The sequence below is a fragment of the Heteronotia binoei genome, chromosome 21, assembly GCF_032191835.1.
Source record: "Heteronotia binoei isolate CCM8104 ecotype False Entrance Well chromosome 21, APGP_CSIRO_Hbin_v1, whole genome shotgun sequence".
NCBI classification, from domain to species: Eukaryota; Metazoa; Chordata; class Lepidosauria; order Squamata; family Gekkonidae; genus Heteronotia; species Heteronotia binoei.
Genome location: NC_083243.1, coordinates 14986802 through 15011048, shown reverse-complemented (window position 1 = coordinate 15011048; position 24247 = coordinate 14986802). Strand labels below are relative to the sequence as shown.

The following is a 24247-nucleotide window of genomic DNA, read 5'->3' as shown; positions in this document are numbered from 1 at the left end:
CTGAGGTGGGTGGAGCTGAGAGAGCTCTCCCAGAACTCGCCCTTTCAAGGAGAGCTATGGCTGACCCAAGGTCATTCCAGCATCTGCAAGTGGCGGAATCAAACCCAGTTCTCCCAGGTAAGAGTCCACAGACTTCACCACTACACCAAACTGGCTCTCTATGGAGATGTTGCCCTCATACTTCACACCCAAGATGCCAGACAAGCTGGCCATTTGTGATGGCCTAGGGAAAATGCTCTTGGGAGATTTATTTAACTGCACTCAATATCATGCTCTTGAGCAAAACTCTGTTCTATTAACAAAATATCCCACTTCTTCACCCAAAGGGTGATTAACACGTGGAATTCACTGCCACAGGAGGTGGTGGCGGCTACAAGCACAGACAGCTTCAAGAGGGGATTGAATTAACCTATGGAGCAGAGGTCCATCAGTGGCTATTAGCCACAGCGTATTGTTGGAACTCTCTGTCTGGGGCAGTGATGCTCTGTATTCTTGGTGCTTGGGGGGAGGGCAACAGTGGAAGGGCTTGTAGTGTCCTGGTCCCATTGATGGACCTCCTGATGGCACCTGGGGTTTTTTTTAGCCACTGTCTGATGCAGAGTGTTGGACTGGATGGGCCTTTGGCCTGATCCAGCATGGCTTCTCTTATGTTCTTAATTGTCCGCTCACCTTAAGCAAGACTTTTAAAATCTGGTGTCCTCCAACCTTCTCAAGGGGCCACCGGTCTCTTAGGCCCAGAGGCCTGTTAGCAACCTAGCTGGTCCAGAGGGGGTGACCTCACAGAGGCTGGGGGGTGGCTACAGCCACAAAACAAGGTTATGCGCCCACGACCTCACAGAGCCCCCTTGGGGCAGACAAGCAGTTGTCCCTCCCAAAAGGATGATATGGTTGAAAGGAGGAGCTGAGTCTGCCAACAGAAAACGGAGGCTGAAGAGAGCAGGTCATTCAGAAGCACCTGGGTGTCGCTGGATGGAGAAACGGAGTGGCGGAAGATGCCGCCCCAGAGCACCAGGCGAGAAGCATTCAGGGGCTGCGTTCCCTTTTCTGATCTTACAGAGGAAGAGGAGGTCGCCCCTGTGGAGGTAGGGAAATTGGTTGGAAGGGGGCAGATGGGTTTCAGGTAGGGTTGCCAGGTCCAATTCAAGAAATATCCAGGTCCAATTCATGAAATATCGGGGGTGGAGCCAGAAGACTTTGGGGGTGAAGTCAGGAGACATTGGAAGTGGAGCCAGGAGCAAAGGGTGTGACGAGCATAATTGAACACCAAAGGGAGTTCTGGCCATCACATTTCAAGGGACCGCACACCTTTTCAATGCCTTGCCTCCACTGGAAATAATGGATAGGGGCACCTTCTTTGGGGGCTCATAGAATTGGAACGTCTGATCCAATCCTTTTGAAACTTGGAGAGTGTTTTTGAGAAGAGGCACCGGATGCTATGCTGAAAATGTGGTACCTCTACCTCACAGGGTGTCTGTTGTGGGGGAGGAAGGCAAAGGAGATTGTGAGCCGCTCTGAGACTCTTCGGAGTGGAGGGCGGGATATAAATCCAATATCTTCATCTACCTCACAGGGTGTCTGTTGTGGGGGAGGAAGGTAAAGGAGATTGTGAGCTGCTCTGAGACTCTTCGGAGTGGAGGGCGGGATATAAATCCAATATCTTCATCTACCTCACAGGGTGTCTGTTGTGGGGGAGGAAGGTAAAGGAGATTGTGAGCCGCTCTGAGACTCTTTGGAGTGGAGGGCGGGATATAAATCCAATATCTTCATCTACCTCACAGGGTGTCTGTTGAGGGGGAGGAAGGTATAGGAGATTGTGAGCCACTCTGAGACTCTTCGGAGTGGAGGGCGGGATATAAATCCAATATGTTCTTCTTCATCTTCTACCTCAAAAAACAGCCCACCCCCCAGAGCCCCAGATACCCATGGATCAATTTTCCATGGAAATCAGTCTCCATAGGGAATAATGGAGTGCCCAGCAAACATTTCCCTCCCTCAACTGCCCCCCCCCGCTTTCTGATGACCCTGAAGCAGGGGGAAGGACCTCCAAACTGGGGGATCCCCTGCCCTCACCTGGGGAATGGCAACCCTAGTTTAGGTTGCCAGCTCTGGGTGGGGAAATCCCTGGAGATTTGAGGGGGGAGCTTGGGAGAAAACAGAGTCTGAAAAGGTGCGAGAACTCAATGGGGATGCGATGCGACAGAGCTCACGGTTGTTTTCTCCAGGGGAACGGATCTCTGTCTTCCAGAGATCAGCTGTAATCCCAGGAGAACTCCGGCTCCCCCTAGAGGTTGGGAACCCTCAAGCGGGTGGTTGAGCAGAGAAGCGAAACCAGTCTCATGTTAATCTCTCGGTTCGCGAAAGCTCCACACGAGGGTTTGATTTCCTGCATCTCTTCCACTCACTCTGACAATTTTCTTGTCATGTGTAGGAATCCCAGGAAATTTCTAACCACCGCCCAGGAGATTTCTAGCAACTCTATCAGAGAAACTTTCTGCTGGTCACAGAATAAAAGGGGGTTGAGCTTTTTTTGTAGCAAGAACTCCTTTGCATATTGGGTCACACACCCCTGATGTACTCAGTCCTCCAAGACCTTACAGTAGGCCCTGTACGAAGAGCCCTGTAAGCTCTTGGAGGATTGGCTACATTGGGGGGCGTGGCCTAATATGAAGAGGAGTTCCTGCTACAAAAAAAGCCCTGGGGTGGGGTAGGGAAGAGCTATATATGGCACCCGGAGCTTATTGGAGGAAGGGAAGGAGAGACGTAGACTACCCACCAGCAGGGCTTTTCTTGTAGAAAAAGCCCAGCAGAAACTCATTTGCATATTAGACCACACACCCTGACATCACCATTGTTTTGCACAGGGCTTTTTTTGTAGAAAAGGTCCAGCAGAAACTTATTTTCATATGAAGCCACACCCCTGACACCAAGGCAGCACGAACATAAGAACATAAGAGAAGCCATGTTGGATCAGGCCAATGGCCCATCCAGTCCTACACTCTGTGTCACATAAGAACATAAGAGAAGCAATGTTGGATCAGGCCAATGGCCCATCCAGTCCAACACTCTGTGTCACACATAAGAACATAAGAGAAGCCATGTTGGATCAGGCCAGTGGCCCATCCAGTCCTACACTCTGTGTCACACATAAGAACATAAGAGAAGCCATGTTGGATCAGGCCAGTGGCCCATCCAGTCCTACACTCTGTGTCACACATAAGAACATAAGAGAAGCCATGTTGGATCAGGCCAGTGGCCCATCCAGTCCTACACTCTGTGTCACACATAAGAACATAAGAGAAGCCATGTTGGATCAGGCCAGTGGCCCATCCAGTCCTACACTCTGTGTCACACATAAGAACATAAGAGAAGCCATGTTGGATCAGGCCAATGGCCCATCCAGTCCTACACTCTGTGTCACACATAAGAACATAAGAGAAGCCATGTTGGATCAGGCCAGTGGCCCATCCAGTCCAACACTCTGTATCACACAGTGGCCAAAAATTTATATACACACACACACACACACACACACACATATATATATATATATACACACACACACACACACTGTGGCTAATAGCCACTGATGGACCTCTGCTCCATATTTTTATCCAATCCCCTCTTGAAGCTGGTGATGCTTGTAGCCGCCACCACCTCCTGTGGCAGTGAATTCCACATGTTAATCACCCTTTGGCTGACGAAGTACCTCCTTTTATCCGTTCTAATCCGAATGCTCAGCAATTTCATTGGATGCCCACGAGTTCTTGTATTGTGAGAAAGGGAGAAAAGTACTTCTTTCTCTACCTTCTCCATCCCATGCATAATCTTGTAAACCTGTATCATGTCACCCCGCAGTCAATGTTTCTCCAAGCTAAAAAGCCCCAAGCGTTTTAACCTTTCTTCATAGGGAAAGTGTTCCAAACCTGTAATCATTCTAGTTGCCCTTTTCTGCACTTTTTCCAATGCTATATCCTTTTTGAGGTGCGGTGACCAGAATTGCACACAGTATTCCAAATGAGACCGCACCATCGATTTATACAGGGGCATTATGATACTGGCTGATTTGTTTTCAATTCCCTTCCTAATAATTTCCAGCACGGCGTTGGCCTTTTTATTGCAATCGCACACTGTCTTGACATTTTCAGTGAGTTGTCTACCACGACCCCAAGATCTCTCTCTTGGTCAGTCTCTGCCAGTTCACACCCCATCAACTTGTATTGCAGCTGGGATTCTTGGCCCCAATGTGCATTACTTTGCACTTGGCCACAAAGAAAAAGCCCTGCCCACCAAAATGGTTATAAGGCTACAGTGGCTCTCCATATGTTTTTTTGCCTACAACTCCCATCAGCCCCAGCCATTGGCCATGCAGGCTGGGGCTGATGGGAGTTGTAGGCAAAAAAAACATCTGGAGAGCCACTGCTAGGAGGAAAGGCTGAGGGACTTGGGAAGGTCCTGTCTGGAGAACAGAAAGTTGGGGGGTGGTGGCAGGATTGCCGTTGAGAGAGCCAGTCTGGTGTAGCGGTTAAGTGCGTGGACTCTTATCTGGGAGAACCGGGTTTGATCCCCCATTCCTCCACTTGCAGCTGCTGGAATGGTCTTGGGTTGAGCCACAACTCTGGCAGAGGTTGTCCTTGGAAGGGCAGCTGCTGTAAAAAGCTCTCTCGGCCCCACCTACCTCATTGGGTGTCTGTTGTGGGGGAGGAAGGGAAAGCAGATTGTAGGCCGCTCTGAGACTCTGTCCTTGAAAGGGCAGCTGCTGGGGGAGCCCTCTCAGCCCCACCCACCTCACAGGGTGTCTGTTGTGGGGGAGGAAGGGAAAGTAGATTGTAGGCCGCTCTGAGACGCTGTCCTTGAAAGGGCAGCTGCTGTGAGAGCCCTCTCCAGCCCCACCCACCTCACAGGGTGTCTGTTGTGGGGGAGGAAGGGAAAGGAGATTGTAGGCCGCTCTGAGACGCTGTCCTTGAAAGGGCAGCTGCTGTGAGAGCCCTCTCAGTCCCACCCACCTCACAGGGTGTCTGTTGTGGGGGAGGAAGGGAAAGGAGATTGTGAGCCGCTCTGAGACGCTGTCCTTGAAAGGGCAGCTGCTGTGAGAGCCCTCTCAGTCCCACCCACCTCACAGGGTGTCTGTTGTGGCGGAGGCAGGGAAAGGAGATTGTAGGCTGCTCTGAGACGCTGTCCTTGAAAGGGCAGCTGCTGGCAGAGCCCTCTCAGCCCCACCCACCTCACAGGGTGTCCGCTGTGGGGGGAGAAGATACGGGAGATTGTAAACCTCTTTGAGTCTCTGATTCAGAGAGAAGGGCGGGGTATAAATCTGCAATTCTTCTTCTTCTTTTCTTGACAGGGCCGGTGCTAGATTTTCTGGCACCCTAGGCGAGTCACCCACTAGCGCCCTCCCCCTTTAAAAAATATAGGGAAAATGAACAGCAGCAAACTTGAAACTTTTCAAATTTTTAGGAAATGGAGTCTGGAAGAGGGAATGAGCCAGAGGAGGGCGGCAGCGGTGCTGGGTGGTGCAGGGCTGGATGTACATTTTTTTTTGGGGGGGGGGGGAGTAAAAAATGGCATCCCTACTTATTTGGGAGGGCCTTCAATGGGGTCTAATGCCGTTGAGTCTACCTTCCCAAATGGCCATTTCCTCCAGGTGTCCTGGAATGCGAAACTGGCCAGGCAGAGTCTGCACTCCGTGGACCCTGCTTTCCATTGAGGAAGGCAGGCTGCAAGGAGCACACACGCTGTCATGTTCTCAGGGTGGAGGCAGGCAGGAGTCCAAAGCCAGTCCAAGGTCAAAGTCCAGGAAGTCAAGCAGGAGCCAAGTCACCAATGCAGAATCACAATCCGGAATCAGAAGTCAATGTCCAAAAGCCGAAAGGTCAGGACATCAATCAGGTCATGATCAGGAAGGAGCGTGGATGCAAGCCAGAGAATAGACTTGTTGCTTCCACAATGTTCACCAGGTCCTGGGTGGGAGCTATATCAGCCTGCTCCCTGGGTGGCAGTGACTCTGCTAGAACTCAGGGCTGAGAGATCTGAAGCCTCGGCGTGCCTCATGTCTTCACTCTGAAAGTTCTTTCCGGAGCCTGCTTTGAACTCTTGAGATGGGAGGAGGAGAGCTTGGAGGAGACTGATAGTCAACAGCTGACACTGGTGCCTGGAGAGTGATTGATGGGCCAGCTGCTGTTTGTTCAGCTGAGGAACTGGCTGGCAACTCTTCCAGGTCTGTTAACCCTTCCAGCTCCCCCTCATCAGGGCTCATGACACAAGCTATGTGTGGAGAGAGAGGGTGCCTAGCGGCACCCTATAGACCAAGTGGCGCCGTAGACGGCCACCAACTTGGCCTACTCCCACCCACCTGCCATGCCTCTTGACGTCTTTGAAGGGCTGTCTTTTAGAGGAGAGCAGGGGGCTTTTCCTGTGGGCAGCAGAGGAGAGGACTCCCAAGAATGGGTTTATATTAAGGGCGGGAAGATACCAGCTGGGTATCAGGAAAAACTTTGTTACAGTGAGTTCTTCAACAGCGGAATCGGAGGTGGTGAGCGCCCCCTCCCTGGCAGTCTTGAAACAGCAGCTGGACAAGCACTTGCCAGGAATGCTCTAGTCTAGGCTGATCCTGCATTGAGCAGGGGGTTGGACTAGGTGGCCTGTTTGACCTCTTCCAACACTTGTGATTCAAGGGCCGCCATCCTAACACACACTATATACTGCCCTTTCAATCCACTTTCAATGCACTTTCCAAACTGGATTTTACTGTGTGAACTGGCAAAACCCAGTTGAAAAGTACATTGGAAGTGGATTGGAAGTGCGTTATTTAGTGTGTGCGACCGCAGCCTATGATTCTGTGATAGCTGTGCTCGGCCTGTTTCTCCTAAAGGCAAGAGATTCCAGAAGCTAGCATGGGGATGGCCAAACTGTGGCTCGTGATCCACATGCGCTCTTTCACACGTATTGTGTGGCTCTTGAAGCCCCCACTGCCTTGTCGGCTGGCTTGGAGAATGCACTTAAAGTTAAAGTTGCTTTCTTTCCACATCTCTCTCCCTCATCCCCATCTCTTTTCCTTCCTTCCTTGCTGGCTTGGAGAATGCATTTAAAGGTAAAGTTGCTTTCTTTCCACGTCTCTCTCCCTCACCCCCATCTCTTTTCCTTCCTTCCTTGCTGGCTTGGAGAATGCATTTAAAGGTAAAGTTGCTTTCTTTCCATGTCTCTCTCCCTCACCCCCATCTCTTTTCCTTCCTTCCTTGCTGGCTTGGAGAATGCATTTAAAGTTGCTTTCTTTCCACATCTCTCTCCCTCACCCCCATCTCTTTTCCTTCCTTCCTTGCTGGCTTGGAGAATGCATTTAAAGTTAAAGCTGCTTTCTTTCCACGTCTCTCTCCCTCACCCCCATCTCTTTTCCTTCCTTCCTTCCTTCCTTCCTTCCCTCCCTCCCTCCCACATCTGCTGTTCATATCTTGCTGCTCTCAAACATCTGATGCTTATTCTATGCGGCTCTTACATTAAGCAAGTTTGGCCACCCCTGAGCTAGCACTTACCTGGTTGGGTTCCCTTGGAGAAGAGAGCACTGAAGCCTCAAAGAATAACTAAGGTAGGCACACCTGCAGGGCAGAAGATGACTCAACTAACCTTTGAGTTAAAGCAATGGGCAATGGTGGGGCGGGGAATGCAACACCGTTAACAAGGAAGAGCCATACAAAAAAAAAAAAAGGTGTTTTGGCCTGGTGTGCTTGACACTCTGACCGACTTTCCTGAGAAAGCGTGTTCTGTGTCGAATGGGAAATCCTTGCTCTGCAGTTATGACTTTTTCTCTCCTACAAGTGTATGGAAAGAGTGGCGGATACGTCGAGATCGAGTTCCCAGAGGAAATGGAAGCCGTCCAGCTCGGACTTCCCTCTCTAATGTTTAACATCCATGGGAAATCCAAATAAGGGCTTGTTTACTGATCGGCACTCGTGTCCGCTTCTTCCTTGGCCCCCGTTCCGCACAGACCGTCATGATCCACAGCAAGCAGCAGATCGGTCTCCTGATGGGCGGCTACCTCACTTACCTCCTGGTGGGTGCCAGAATCTTTCAAGTTCTGGAAGGGGATGAAGAGAGAAAACAGCAGGCCGCTGTGGTAAGGATGAAGGAGGATTTTCTGCAGAACTTCACGTCCCTCAGTCCTGCGGAGGTAGAGATCTTTGTGAAGGTAAGGCACCCCACAGTGGCAAGATGGGCAGCGGGCAGCATTATTATAATCGGGAGGGACGGTAGCTCAGTGGCAGAGCATCTGCTTGGTAAGCAGAAGGTCTCAGGTTCAATCCCCGGCATCTCCAACTAAAAAAGGGTCCAGGCAAGTAGGCGTGAAAAACCTCCTCCTGAGACCCTGGAGAGCAGGGGAGGGACGGTGGCTCAGTGGTAGAGCATCTGCTTGGTAAGCAGAAGGTCCCAGGTTCAATCCCCGGCATCTCCAACTAAAAAAGGGTCCAGGCAAGTAGGCGTGAAAAACCTCTGCTTGAGACCCTGGAGAGCAGGGGAGGGACGGTGGCTCAGTGGTAGAGCATCTGCTTGGTAAGCAGAAGGTCCCAGGTTCAATCCCTGGCATCTCCAACTAAAAAAGGGTCCAGGCAAGTTGGCGTGAAAAACCTCCGCTTGAGACCCTGGAGAGCAGGGGAGGGACAGTGGCTCAGTGGTATAGCATCTGCTTGGTAAGCAGAAGGTCCCAGGTTCAATCCCCGGCATCTCCAACTAAAAAGGGTCCAGGCCAGTAGGTGTGAAAAACCTCAGCTTCAGACCCTGGAGAGCAGGGGAGGGATGGTGGCTCAGTGGTAGAGCATCTGCTTGGTAAGCAGAAGGTCCCAGGTTCAATCCCCGGCATCTCCAACTAAAAAGGGGTCCAGGCAAGTAAGCGTGAAAAACCTCAGCTTGAGACCCTGGAGAGCCATGAATGGGGCTGTGGCTCAGTGGCAGAGCATCTGCTTGGTAAGCAAAAGGTCCCAGGTTCAATCCCTGGCATCTCCAACTAAAAAAGGGTCCAAGCAAGTAAGCGTGAAGAACCTCCGCTTCAGACCCTGGAGAGCGCTGCCAGTTTGAGTAGACAATCCTGACTGATTCAGTATAAGGCAGCTTCTTACGTTCATATGGAACATTATGAAATAGGAGAAAGAAGGATCCACTGTTTCAAAAGTGTACACTGATGGGCAATATTTATTTTGGGGTGGGATGGTGGCTAGGTGGTAGAGCATCTTGCTTGGGAAGCAGAAGATCCCATCAATCCCCGGCATCTCCAACTAAAAAGGGTCCAGGCAAATAGACATGAAAAACCTCAGCTTGAGACCCTGGAGAGTCGCTGCCAGTCTGAGCAGACAATTCTGACTTTGATGGACTGAGGGTCTGATTCAGTAGAAGGCAGCTGCATATGTTCAATTTCATTTATTATACCCCATCTTTCTCCCCAATGAAGAAGACAAAGAGTTGGGTTTTATACCTGGCTTTTCTCTAGTTTAGAGCCCCGTGGCACAGAGTGTTAAATCTGCAGTACTGCAGTTCTAAGCTCTGCTCACGACCTGAGTTCGATCCCCGGTGGAAGCTGGGTTTTCAGGCAGCCGGCTTAAGGTTGACGCAGCCTTCCATCCTTCCGAGGTCGGTAAAATTAGTACCCAGCTTGCTGGGGGGGGTGGGGGGTGGGAAGTGTAGATGACTGGGGAAAGCAATGGCAAACCACCCTGTAAAAAATCTGCCATGAAAATGTTGTGAAAGCAATGTCACCCCAGAGTCAGAAACGACTGGTGCTTGTACAGGGGTCCTTTCCTTTCCTTTTCTCTAACTTAAGGAGTCTCAATGTAGCTTACAATCCCCTTCCCTTCCCCTCCCCACAGCAATCACCCAGTGAGGCAGGTGGGGCTGAGAGAGTCCTGAGAGAACTGGGACGGACCCAAGATCACTCAGCAGGCTTCCTGTGGAGGAGGAGTGGGGAATCAAACCCAGCTCTTTTTAAGCCTCTGGCTCACGCACTTTCGTCTTAGCTCAGGAAAAATGGCCCCAGAACAAACTAATTGATGAAGTAGCTCACAACGTTTTCTCTACAGGAGAGACCCAATGTTCCCTCTAAGCTGACTTTGTGTGAGCTAGCTCACAGTTTTTAAGCCTCTGGCTCACACATTTTTGTCATAGCTCAGGAAAAATAACCTCAGAACAAACTAATTGACGCAGTAACTCACAACTTTCGTGCCAGTAGCTCTCAAAGTAGAATTTTTGCTCAGAAGGCTCCACAGTTTAGCGGGAACTTTGGCAGAGACATGTATCTCCATGAAAGGCCATGTGAGTAAGGGAGAGAGGGACAGGACAAAGGGTGAGGAGTGGTCAGAGGACACCTCCCAGACTAAGAAAAAGAAAGGCATCCTAATAGGGTTGCCAAGTCCAATTCAAGAAATATCTGGGGACTTGGGGGCAGAGCCAGGAGACTTTGGGGGTGGAGCCAGGAGACATTGGGGGTGGAGGCAGGAACAAGAGTGTGACAAGCATAACTGAATTTCAAGGGAGTTCTGGCCATCACATTTAAAGGGACAGCACACCTTTTTAAATGCCTTTCTTCCATAGGAAATGAGGGATAGGGGCACCATCTTTTGGGGCTCATAGAATTGGACCCCCAGTCCAATCGTTTTGAAACTTGGGGGGTATTTTGGGGAGAGGCACTAGATGCTATACTAAAAATTTGGTGCCTTTACCTCAAAACATAGCCCCCCCAGAGCCCCCAATACCCGCGGATCAATTCCCCATTATTCCCTATGAGAATCGTTCTCCACAGGGAATAATAGAGTGCCCAGTAGACATTTCCCTCCCCCCACACTTTCTAAAGCGAGGGGAGGGCCTCCAAACCAGGGAATCCCCTGCCCCCTCCCTCTCCCACACACACAAATACTTCCCGGGTCTTGTTCCTGCAGAACTTTACTTGATCTGAAAACGAAAGCAAAACAATGGGAGGGGCCGTTCTCCAGAGCCCTTCCTGTTTCCTGCTTCCTGCTCAGCCTTAAAGGCGCATATTTTAAAAACAGACCTGCAGGAGCTCTAAAACTACATGGTGACTGTGGGGGGCGGGGCTTCCCCCTCCGGCCAGCTGGCTGGGGGCGGGGAGAAGCCTGTAAAAAGGGGGGATCCCCCGCTGGGACCTGGGGATTGGGAAGCCTACATCCTAATCAAGGATAACAACACCTATGCACCCTTAAAGTCACATAGCGTCCCCCAGTGTCCAGACATGAGTTGCTCACTCCAATGGAAACCGCACTTTCTCTGCTTCCCTTTGTTTTGCCCAAAGCTCTTTTGCATGGGGCAGAGGAACTTGAACATATTTGGGTAGTCAAAGAGACTCACAGAGGCAAGATGCCCTCTGTATTGCAAATGTGGTTTTAAATAAGGAAATGGAACAGTCCGCAGTGTAAACAAAGACAGGAGTCTCTTTAGCCGCCCTGAGCCTGCCTTTGGCGGGGGGAGGGCGGGATACAAAAATAAATTTATTATTATTATTATTTATGTCCCTCTTAGAGAGAGCCAGTTTGGTGTAGTGGTGAAGTGCGCCGACTCTTATCTGGGAGAACCGGGTTTGATTCCCCACCCCTCCAGTTGCAGCTGCTGGAATGGCCTTGGGTCAGTCATAGCCCTGGCAGAGTTGTCCTTGAAAGGGCAGCTGCTGTAAGAGCTCTCTCAGCTCCACCCACCTCACAGGGTGACTGTTGTGGGGGAGGAAGGAAAAGGAGATGGTGAGCCGCTCTGAGACTCTGAGATTCGGAGTGGAGGGCGGGATATAAATCCAATTTCCTCTTCTTCTTCTTAGTTGCTGGGGCTTCCTACAGCTCCAATTTCTTCTTCTTAGTTGCTGGGGCTTCCTACAGCTCCAATTTCTTCTTCTTCTTACTTGCTGGGGCTTCCTACAGCTCCAATTTCTTTTTCTTCTTAGTTGCTGGGGCTTCCTACAGCTCCAATTTCTTCTTCTTCTTAGTTGCTGGGGCTTCCTACAGCTCAAGTTCTTCTTCTTCTTCTTAGTTGCTGGGGCTTCCTACAGCTCCAGTTTCTTCTTCTTCTTCTTCTTAGTTGCTGGGGCTTCCTACAGCTCCAATTTCTTCTTCTTCTTAGTTGCTGGGGCTTCCTACAGCTCAAGTTCTTCTTCTTCTTCTTAGTTGCTAGGGCTTCCTACAGCTCAAGTTCTTCTTCTTCTTCTTAGTTGCTGGGGCTTCCTACAGCTCAAGTTCTTCTTCTTCTTCTTAGTTGCTGGGGCTTCCTACAGCTCCAATTTCTTCTTCTTCTTAGTTGCTGGGGCTTCCTACAGCTCCAATTTCTTCTTCTTCTTAGTTGCTGGGGCTTCCTACAGCTCAAGTTCTTCTTCTTCTTCTTAGTTGCTGGGGCTTCCTACAGCTCCAAATTCTTCTTCTTCTTAGTTGCTGGGGCTTCCTACAGCTCCAAATTCTTCTTCTTCTTAGTTGCTGGGGCTTCCTACAGCTCCAATTTCTTCTTCTTCTTCTTAGTTTCTGGGGCTTCCTACAGTTCCAAGTTCTTCTTCTTCTTAGTTTCTGGGGCTTCCTACAGCTCCAAGTTCTTCTTCTTCTTCTTAGTTTCTGGGGCTTCCTACAGCTCCAATTTCTTCTTCTTCTTAGTTGCTGGGGCTTCCTAGAGCAAGTAGCCATGCCCCTGAGTCTATCTCATGGCTACTAGCCATGGGGACTGAGGGGAACCTCCCCATTCAGAGGCATCAATCCTCTGAATCCCAGAGCCAGGAGGCTACCTTGGGGGAAGGCCTCGGCCTCTATGCCCCTGTTGTCGGCCCTTCAGAGGAACTGGTTGGCCATTCTGTGAGACAGGATGGTGGACTTAGGGCTTTTGTTTTTTTGTAGAAAAAGCCCAGCAGGGACTCATTTGCCTATTAGGCCACACACCCCTGACGTCACCATTGTTTTGCACAGGGATTTTTGTAGCAAAAGTCCAACAGGAACTTATTTGCATATTAGGGCACACACCCCTGATGCCAAGGCAACCGGAACTGCATTCCTGTATGTTCTTTCCTGCTAAAAAAAAAAGCCCTGGGTGGACTAGATGGGCCACTGGTCTGATCCAGCATGACCCTTCTGATGTTCTTATGAAGGCCTCAGCCTCTGTGCCCTGTTGTTGGCCCTCCAGAGGAACTGGTTGACCTTTGTGTGAGGCAGGATGCTGGACTAGATGGACCACTGGTCTGATCCAGCAGGACTCTTTTGATATTGTTATAAAGGCCTCAGCCTTTATGCCCTGTTGGCCCTCCAGAGGCCACTGTGTGAGACGGGATGCTGGACTAGATGGACCTCTGGTCTTATCCAGCAGGGCTCTAATTATGCTCTAATGAAAGCCTCAGCTTCTCTGCTCTGTTGTTGGCCCTCCAGAGGAACTGGTTGGCCACTGTGTGAGACAGGAGGCTGTACTAGATGGACCACTGGTCTGATCCAGCAGGGCTCTTCTGATGTTCTTAGGAAGGCCTCGGCCTCCGTGCCCTGTTGTTGGCCCTCCAGAGGAACTGGTTGGTCACTGTGTGAGACAGAATGCTGGACTAGATGGACCACTGGTCTGATCCAGAAGGCTCTTCTGATGTTCTAATGAAGGCCTCGGCCTCTGTGCCCTGTTGTTGGTCCTGCAGAGGAACTGGTTGGCCGCTGTGTGAGACAGGAGGCTGGACTAGATGGAACACTGGTCTGATCCAGAAGGGCTCTTCTGATGTTCTTATGAAGGCCTTGGCCTCTCTGCCCTGTTGTTGGCCCTCCAGAGGAACTGGTTAGCCACTGTGTGAGACAGGAGGCTGGACTAGATGGACCACTGGACTGATCCAGCAGGGCTCTTCTGATGTTCTTATGGAACGAGGATAGGATGGAGCAATTTTAGTTAACAGATATATGTAGATATTTTGTTCACTGGTGACTGAGTGTGACTTAGGTTGCTGGAACCTTCCAATAGAACCCTGCCTTCCTTTACAGAATCTGATGGAAGCCGTCCGGATGGGAATGGATCCGACGGGACAAGGGAACAGCAACTGGGATTTCAGCAATTCCTTCTTCTTCGTGGGCTCTATGTTAGCCACAATAGGTAAACCAAAGAACAAACATTCAAATTGCCCGACTCCCTCCCCCTCAAAATCTCAGAAAGTACACCCAGCTCACCTTCAAGGTTTTACTTTCCTTTACAATGTTCCTATTGTCCTTGACTTCTCCGTCGTCCTTATACCGCCTCCTTCTCTCTCGCCCAGCAGAAAGAGCAATTTGTAGGCCGCACAGATAAGAGACTTGATCTCCCCTGCTTCTTAGGGCTCCAGTCAACTATATTATGAATTATTCCCACGGGCCCTCTGTCAGATAATAAAAGATGGTGGGGAGGGAGCTGAGGCGGAGTAGATAATCTATTCCCTCGTAGGATATCACTGAAATTACGTTGTTTTCTCTTCACACTGAAGAGAATTCATTTTGCCTTATCAACGGCGAGAATGAAATATATGAAGCGGCGGAAAAGAGACTCTCTTTTAATAAAATGTCAGTATACAATATGCCCAAACTCCTCTGGAGTCTCGTTCTAAAAATAAGAAGTCGAGAATGCCTCGTTTCTAAAGGGTTGCTGTATTGAAAGTAGATTTTAGAGGATTTCTTACAACAGCGACTTTTTTGCTGTCATTTTCACTGGTCTTGGCAGAAGCCGCTGGGATTGAAAAGATTTCAGGCTGCGCTAAGGATGCATATTGTTAATATTAATAATTTGCATCTCTCTGTTTCTCCAAAGAGCTTAAGGAGCCATAAGTGCAGGTTTCTTATTTAATTGTCCCATTGGCTCTTAGAAGTGAGCTAGGCTGTGTTTTAATCAAGTTCTGGGCCACTCATGGCATATTGTGGCTAGGTGGGAATTTGAATTCAAGTCTCCCGATCCACATCCAGCACTGTCCAGTATGTTATACTGGTTCAGCATACTGGCACATAAAACCATAGCCGTTTACAGGCTTTTGTGCAGCTGGAACTCCTTTGCATGTTAGGCCGCACACCCCTAATGTAGCCAATCCTCCCTGTACTAAGAGTCCTGTAAGCTCTTGGAGGATGGATTACATAAATGGGGTGTGGTCTAATATGCAAAGGAGTTCCTGCTACAAAAAAAGCCCTGGCCATTTACGCAGATCTCTTTTCTGGTGCGCATTGGTCACATAGGAGCTTTACTCCCTCTAAGCTGTGGAGACTTGTGAGCAAAAATTCTACTTTGTGAGCTACTGGCATTAAAGTTGTGAGCGACTGCATCGATTAGTTGGCTCTGGGGCCATTTTTCCAGAGCTGAGACAAAAAGGTGTGAGCCAGAGGCTAAAAAGCTGTGAGCTAGCTCGCACTAACTCAGCTTAGCGGGAACAGGAGTATACATTCCTCTGTTACTACCAAATGTTTCTGATGTGTTGTGTGTGAAGTGCCGTCAAGTTGATTCTGACTTACGGCGACCCTGTGAATGAGTGATCTCCAAAATGCCCTGTGGTTAATAGCATTGCTCAGGTTTTGCCATCTTCCAGAGAACCAGTTTGGTGTAGTGGTTAAGTGTGCAGACTCTTACTCTGGGAGAGGCGGGTTTGATTCCCCACTCCTCCACTTGCACCTGCTGGAATGGCCTTGGGTTAGCCACGGCTCTCACAGAGCTGTCCTTGAAAGGGCAACTGCTGTAAGAGCTCTCTCAGCCCCACCTACCTCACAGGCAATGTTCCCTCTAAGCTGAGTTAGTGTGAGCTAGCTCACAGTTTGTTAGCCTCCTGCTCACACTTTTTTGTCTTAGCTCATGAAAAATGGCCTCAGAGCAAGCAAATTTATGCGGTAGCTTGTAACTCTAATGCCAGCAGCTCACAAAGTAGAATTTTTGCTCACAAGGCTCCATAGCTTAGAGGGAGTATTGTTCACAGAATGGCTGTTGTGGGGGAGGAAGGTAAAGGAGATCGTAAGCCGCTCTGAGACTCATTGAAGGGCAGGGTATTTATCCAACATCATCCTTATCTTCTTTTTCTTATTCTTCATCACCATCTTCATCATTTTCTTCTTCGTTTTCTTCTTCTTCATCCTCATCTTCTTCTGTCGTCTTCATCTTCTTCTTCTGTCTTCAGTCTTCTTTGTCTTCTGTCTTCTTCATCTTCTTCTTCTGTCTTCTTTGTCTTCTGTCTTCTTCTGTCTTCTTCATCTTCTTCTTCTGTCTTCTTTGTCTTCTTCATCTTCTTCTTCTGTCTTCTTCTGTTTTCTTTTCACATCTCCTCTTCATGTGACCAACGTACAATAACCTCAGTTTAGTTGTTAGCTTCTAGAGAGGTCAAGGTCAAGCTTGATTTGATAGAAAGCACTAATTTTTTTCTGATAAGTACATATAAAAGTTGATTCAAATACATTAAGGAGTAATTAATCTGTGCAAACCTATCTTGGAATGAATGCCATAACACGCAGCGTATAATACCCAAGAATTGGGTTTGTCTGCCTCTCATGCAAGATAAACAGCTCAGCTTTGGATCTGACACAGCCCAGGCTATCTTTCTTGGCTCTGTACGGCAGTGCATTTGGAACAGCGGATAACATTTCTTATTTTGTTTCGTGTGCCTGCTAAATCTTCATGGATTCAAGCCGAAAACAACAGTCTGGCCCTGAAACTATCTGGAATGTGTCGCTTACTCCAGCCACAGACTTATGGGGGCGGGCGGTGGAAACATGTGAGGATTTGTTTTGTGTGGGAAACCCTCCGCTGTGAGAAAATCCTGATGACACGAATGTGAGAATGTGGCCCTTCGCACATAAATTTAACTCCATTAACTAGCAGGAGACGGAGGATTTCCCCAATCCAAGGAACAGGGAACTGAATTGGGAAGCACCCAGATAACCAAACATTCAGCCCTCAGCCTTGTTATTTTAGGGTGGCCAGGTCCAATTCAAGAAATATCTGGAGACTTTGGGGGTGGAGCCAGAAGACTTTGGGGGTGCAGCCAGGAGCAAGGTTGTGACAAGCATAATTGAACTCCAAAGGGAGTTCTGGCCATCACATTTAAAGGGACCGCACACCTTTTAAATGCCTTCCCTCCACTGGAAATAATGAAGGATCGGGGTACCTTCGTGGGGGGGGGGCGCTCCTAGAATTGGACCCCCTGCTCCAATCTTTTTGAAACTTGGAGGGTGTTTTGAGGAGAGGCATCAGATGCTGTGTTGCAAATTTGGTGCCTCAACCTGAAAAAACAGACCCAGGGTGTTTTCGCACTGACCTTAATCAGCAGCGACGCCCCTCTTCACCGCGCAGGATCGGCGCGGATTTCGCACTAATTGCCGCGGAGCACCAGGAAGAGCCGGAAAGTCCTGCGGCTTTTGCGGTGCAAACGGAAACCGCCAAAAACCAGTTTCCATTTGCGCCGCAAAAGCCGCGGGACTTTCCGGCTCTTCCGGGTGCTCTGCGGCAATTAGTGCGAAATCCGCGCCAATCCTGCGCAGTGAAGAGGGGCATCGCTGCTGATTAAGGTCAGTGCGAAAACGCCCCCAGAGTCCCAGATACCCAGGTATCAATTTTCCATTATATCGTATGGGAATCAGTCTCCATTGGGAATGAGTGCCCAGCAGACATTCCCCCCCACACACACTTTCTGATGACCTTGAAGTGGCGGGAGGGCCTTCAAACTGGGGGATCCCCTGCCCCCACCTTGGGATTGGCAACCCTATACTATTTGGTTAAGACCCTGCTCTGTAGCTTTTGTAGGGTAGCGGGAAACCCAGCATGCTTTATGCAACTTTTTTTGTTTTGTTTTTCCTCCCTAAACAGGCTATGGAAATCTTTCTCCCAAAACGGCAGGTGGTCAGCTCTTCTGCGTCATTTTCTCTCTCTTTGGCATACCCCTGAATATCGTATTCCTGCACCACATTGGCAAGATTCTATCTCTGCTCTGTGAAAGGCTTGCAAAATGCCTGTTCAGGAAGGGTGTCAAGAAGGTAACATGCTTTGTTGATGTAGCTCAGGATTATTGAGTTTCTTTGGTTGCCAGCCTCCAGGTGGGACCTGAAGATCTCCTGCTTTTGCAGCTCATCTCCAGCTGGCACAGATCCGCTCCCCTGAGGAGGGAAATATTTACTGGGCACTCCATTATTCCCTATGGAGACTGATTCCCATAGGGTATAATTGAGAAATGATCTGTGGGTATCCGGAGCTCTGGGGCGGAGCTGTTTTTTTTGAGGTAGAGGCACCAAATTTTCAGCATGGCATTCAGTGTGTCTCCTTTAAAAACCCTCCAAGTTTCAAAAAGATTGGACCTGGGGGTCCAATTCTATTAGCCCCAAAAGAAGGTGCCCCTATTTTTCATTATTTCCAATGGAAGGAAGGCGTTTAGGAAATGTGCGGGTCCCTTTAAATATAATGGCCAGAACTTACTTTGAAGTTCAATTATGCTTGTCACAACCTTGCTCCCGGCTCCATCTCCAAAGTCCCCCAATATTTCTTGAATCTGGCAGCCCGACCCTGAAGAAATCCAGCAACCCTTCCCAAGTTCAAGTGACATATTTATGAAAGCTTCTTTCTGAAGAAGGGAATCAAAATGATGAATTTGAAATGCAGTTATGTTTGCCTTACCAGCCAAGTATTGCTATCATGGTAGAAGCCCTCAAAAGAACACTGCATACCACTTTATCAGCATTAGAAGGCCTACTCGGTGCAGTTCACAAAGTAAAAATAATACAATGAAATCATTAAAACAACAACTTAAGAACTATTAATCTTAAAGCATCCGATTCCAAACAGGTCAGGGGCATTAAAATAACATCACATTCCTTCAGCAGCCTGAAATTGATAGCCCCAACAAGTCAGCCTAGAAGCAGATCATAAAACAGCTCCAAAGTGATAGAATCATAGAGTTGGAAGGGACCTCCAGGGACATCTAGTCCAAACCCCTGCACAATGCAGGAAACTCACAAAAACCTCCTCCTAAATTCACAGGATCTTCATTGCTGTCAGATGGCCATCTAGCCTCTGTTTAAAAACCTCCAAGGAAGGAGAGCCCACCATCTCCCGAGGAAGCCTGTTCCACTGAGGAACCCCTCTAACAGTCAGGAAGTTAGATAGAACCTCTCACTAAAAACCATGGGTAAGAAAAAATGTCCTATCTTGATGCATGAAGACCAGTAAAATAGGTAAGCCTCTCTGCTCATGACCTGAGTTCGATCCCGGCGGAAGCTGGATTCAGGTTAGGGGTGCCAAGCCCCCGGTCTGGGCTGGGGTTCCCCCGCCTGGGAGATTTCCAACCTGTCGGCCCACACTGTGCTAGTGGGGGGAACATCCCCCAACATCGTCGGCGTGATGACGTTACCCGGAAGTGACATCATCGCGAAGTCGTGCAGTGTGCACTCTAGACGTTTCTGGGAAAACGGTATGTTCTAGCCATTTGGGAGGAGGAAACTCTATAAAACCTATTGTACTGTAGAGTTTTTCCTCCCAAATGGCTAGATCATCTGGGAAAACCTTAAAGATTTCCCAGAAACGCCTAGAGTGGACGGTGGGCGACATCGCTGGCGCAATTACGTCACTTCTGGGTGAAATCATGGTACCACGCACGTGTTGCATGCGCAAAGATAGTCCCCCCACTGAAGGCACATAGGTACTTGGCAATCCTAGTTCAGGTAGCCGGCTCAAGGTTAACTCAGCCTTCCATCCTTCTGAGGTCGGTAAAATGAGTCCCCAGCTTGCTGGTGGGGAAGTGTACATGACTGGGGAAGGCAAAGGCAAACCACTCCATAAAAAGTCTGATGTGAAAATGTCGTGATGCGACGTCACCCCAGAGTTGGAAACAACTGGTGCTTGCACAGGGGACAACCTTTACCTTTTTTAAGCCTCAAGGAGAAGGTATTATTGAAGGATGGAAGGAACAGTGTCTTTCCTTGCTTGGAAACTCTTTTAGGCCAAGGGTTCCCTGGAAAGTGGTAACTAGCTGTCACCGCTCGGGTACCTCCTGAGAACATCTAGACTGACCCACTGAGAAGGTATCCTTCTAGTGCAATGACAAAGTGATGAGGTCGAAACACTAAAAAATACCTTATAAGTAACTAGGGCCGTGCCTGTGCAGAGGAACTGTGGGATAGGCTGTGGTTCAGTGGGCAGAGCACCTGCTTGGTATTGTAGAGGGTCCCAAGTTCAATCCCTGGCATCTCCAACTAAAAGGACTAGGTCAGGGGTGTCAAACATGTGGCCCAGGGGCCAAATCAGGCCCCCAGATGGCTCCTATCAGACCTGCGAGCCACTCACTGTCGTCTGCTTCTTTCTCCCTCTCTTGCTTCCTTCTGCATCACAACTTGCTTTGCCAGGCTTGCTCAATCGCACAGGAGCTACAGAGCAAAGCTCCTCCCTTGGGAAGGAAGTGAGGGAAGGAGAGCTAGCTCAATTGCACGGCAGAGTTACTGAGCCAAGCCTCTCTTCCTTCGGTTGGCTGAAGTTCAACAAGCCAGTGAGGTGGATTAGGCTGAGTGTGCGTGTTCGTGTCCTTTATAAACAGGCCTGGCACATGGGAGTCAGCAAACTAGGCAATTGCCTAGGGCGCCAGCTCCCTGCAGGGGTGCGGGCGAGCGCCCCCTCCCCACTCGTGCTGTCCCTGAGCCGCTGCTGCTCTTTCGGCTCTGAAGGATCCCTCAAAGCTTAAAGCGAAGGAGCTTCCCTGATCCCTCAAGAGCTGAAAGCGGTGTGCCCATCATGATGACGTCACTGTGACATCATCATGCTGCGCGCACGTGAAACCTTTTATGGGGTGGTGCACGTTGGGGCTCTGCCTTAGGCGCCAGAACCCCACGTGCCGGGCCTGTTTATAAGGTTTATATCTACCCTACCTGGCATTACATTTTATGAAACACGTGGCCTGGCCCAGCCCGACAAGGTCTCATTTATGTCAATCCAGCCCTTGTAACATCTGAGCTCGACACCTGTGGTCTAGGTGGTAGGTGTTGTGAAAGACTGCTGCCAGAAACCCTGGAGAGCTATTGCCAGAACGATTTCCCACGAGGCTTGTTACGGGTGGAGACCCCTTTTGCTCCCGGGGTTTCTCTCTGTTTTCTACAGCAAGCAAGATTCCTATTCCAAGCAGTTTCTGCTTGCTGCAGGAGAAACGTCGACTGCGGGGTGACATGATAGAGGTTTACAAGATAATGCATGGGATGGAGAAAGTAGAGAAAGAAGTACTTTTCTACCTTTCTCACAATACGAGAACTCGTGGGCATTCGATGAAATTGCTGAGCAGAAAGGTTAAAACGGATAAAAGGAAGTACTTCTTCACCCAAAGGGTGATTAACGTGTGGAATTCACTGCCACAGGAGGTGGTGGCGGCTACAAGCATAGCCACCTTCAAGAGGGGTTTAGATAAAAATATGGAGCAGAGGTCCATCAGTGGCTATTAGCCACAGTGTGTGTGTATGTATAAAATTTTTTGCCACTGTGTGACACAGAGTGTTGGACTGGATGGGCCATTGGCCTGATCCAACATGGCTTCTCTTATGTTCTTATGTTCTAATGGCACGCCAACTCGCAGCTCTGGGGCAACTTGTGCGAAAACGGAGAGGAGCCCCAGGAGCAAAAGGGCTCTCTACTCGGAACAAGCCCTAATGCGAAATCGGTCCATTTGAACATATGAAGCTGCCTTCTACTGAATCAGGCCCTCGGTCCATCAAAGTCAGTATTGTCTACTCAGACTGGCAGCAGCTCTCCAGGGTCTCAAGCTGAGGTTTTTTTCACCTATCTGCCTGGACCCTTTTTTAGTTGGAGATGCCGGGGATTGAACCTGGGACCTTCTGCTTACCAAGCAGATGCTCTACCACTGAGCCACCGTCCCAGTCTGATTAGACAATACAATGATGATCTAAGGACCTGATTCAGTAGAAGGCAGCTTCACATGAAGATCAATGTTCAGCATATACAAATATAGATGGGTCAGGATTGTTCTAGAAACATTTATGGCTGCTAACTATGAATAAGGCCAAGAGGATGACTCAGGCAGTTCAGATGCATCGAGTTTGCCATTTCTGTTCTTCCTTCCAGAAAACGACGAGGTTTTTGACTCTTCTGTTCTTCCTGGTGATGGGAATTCTAGTTTTCATTTGTGTGCCTTCCGTTATCTTCCAAGTGATGGAGGACTGGACCTACGGGGAAGCAATCTATTTTACATTCATCACCCTCAGCACAATTGGTTTTGGAGATTATGTAATAGGTAAATGTTCCCTTTAAGAGTTGCCAAACGTAATTTTATGCTCTCTTATGGCACGATCAGAGCTTTTTTTGTAGCAGGAACTCCTTTGCATGTTAGGCCACACGCCGCTGATGTAGCCAACCCTCTTGGAGTTTACAGCAGGCCCGGTACTAAGACACCTCTAAGCTCTTGGAGGATTGGCTACATCAGGTGGGTGTGGCTTAATTTGCAAAGGAGTTCCTGCTACAAATGATGACCTCTGTCTGTGGCTTCCATCTTCAAATGCCCTTATGAAATCTGGATTTGGGCACCACAGCCATATAGGCACCACACTGGGGACTCCCAAACTAATAAGTTCGTTTTGTGCCTTTTTAACCCACCAGTTTGTTGTAGCGGTTAGGAGCAGCAGACTCAGTTCTGGAGAACTGGGTTTGATTCCCTGCTCCTCCTCCACATGCAGCCAGCTGGGTGACCTTGCACCAGTCACAGTTCTCCCAGAGCCGTTCTCTCAAGAGCAGTTCTCTCATAGAGCTCTTTCAGCCCCACCTACCTCATGGGCTGATTTCACACTGTGAAATTGATGTGATTTTATCCCGTCAGGAAAAAACCTGCTTCGGTTTGATCTGTTTCCGGGCTATCAGACAGCTGCTGTTGAAGCGGCAGGATCCTAGCAGCAGTCCATTCACACTGCTAGCGCAGCTCAACCATGGACCTGCTGCAGAGAGGGTTGGGTTTTTTTTTTAAGTCCTCAATCTCCTCCTCTTCCTCCTCCCAGGAGCCAAGGGCAGTCTACATTGTTCACCTCCCGCCTCCATTTTATCCTCACAAACACCCCATGAGGTAAATTTGACTGAGTGAGAATAAGTGGTTCAAAGTCGCTGGGTAATCTTCATGACAAGCAGGAATTCGAGCTTGAGTTTCCAAGTCCAAAGGGCAATTTAGATGTTATAGTGCTGAGGCCACGTTACAGAAGATGTTATGTCATTTTCTTAAAAAATGCCACAAGGGCCAGATGCTGATTACGTCCATGGTGTGTGTGTGGGGGGGGAGAATGAAGTGATCGTGGTATGCCCCCTCGCCACACACCTAACAGCCAATTTTGCTTTATTACTCTGCAACACCACACTGGTTCTTTGACTGAGGCTACATTTGAGACCGGCCATTTTCTCCAGGTGAACAAATTTCTGGAGATCAGTTGTAATCCCAGGAAACTGGCAACCCGAACACCAGACCTAACTACATGTGGTAACAGATTTTAGCTTCATTAAGGAGGGACGTTCAGGTAAACAGAACTGTTTTCCCCCTCAAAATTCACTCCTTTCTATTTTACCACACGACATTTTTTCTGTGTGCCTGCAGGGAGACAGCATAACAAGAGATATTTTCCCTATTACCGAGTTTTGGTAGCTATCTGGATTATTTTTGGACTTGCGTGGATAGCCCTGCTATTTAATTTACTGACAAATGTACTGGAAGACCCGGATACAAAGCCGATAGAAGAACTTCTCCCAGTCAAGACAGTGACAAGAAAAAAGAGAAAGTCAAAACGGTGTGCTCCTACTCAGTTTCCTCTTGAAGACGGGTTATCATGACATCTCAGTGGTAATGAACAGGAAAATCAGTTACAGAAGCAAGAAAGCCAAGTCTTTTTTCGAAGTCGCACATTATTGGGATACTCTGATGTTTTCCTGAAAACTGACCAAGATGATTATGTTAAACATTATGTAATTTCAAATAAAATTTGAGTTTTTACAGAATGCTAATTCCTCTTTTTGGACTGCGTCATCTCCTGTCTTCACAATACAGTCAGCTTTCTTGGGCCAAAATGTCTTATTTGGAATCTCAGATTTCAGAACAGTGGGTAGAAATATAGGTTTGGGTTCTGAAATTCAGAATTATAATCAGGGCCTTTTTTTGTAGCAGGAATTCCTCTGCATATTAGGCCGCACACCCCCTGATGTAGCCAATCCTTCTGTAGCTTACAGGGCTCTTAGTACAGGGTTTACTGTTAGTTCTTTGAGGATTGGCTACATTGGGGCGTGTGGTCTAATATACAAAGGAGTTCATGCTACAAAAAAA

At 48.8% G+C, this 24247-nt stretch overlaps 1 protein-coding gene across 1 annotated transcript; it reads left to right on the top strand.

Annotated features, from left to right (window-relative positions):
* The first annotated feature begins 7960 nt into the window (after window positions 1-7960).
* On the top strand, window positions 7961-23925 carry LOC132589354 (potassium channel subfamily K member 16-like). The gene is made up of 5 exons (XM_060262072.1): window positions 7961-8179; window positions 13962-14070; window positions 17779-17945; window positions 22021-22189; window positions 23528-23925. Exons 1-5 carry the CDS (start codon window positions 7985-7987, stop codon window positions 23758-23760), a joined length of 873 nt encoding a protein of 290 aa, XP_060118055.1. The 5' UTR covers window positions 7961-7984; the 3' UTR covers window positions 23761-23925.
* Window positions 23926-24247: the final 322 nt, after the last annotated feature.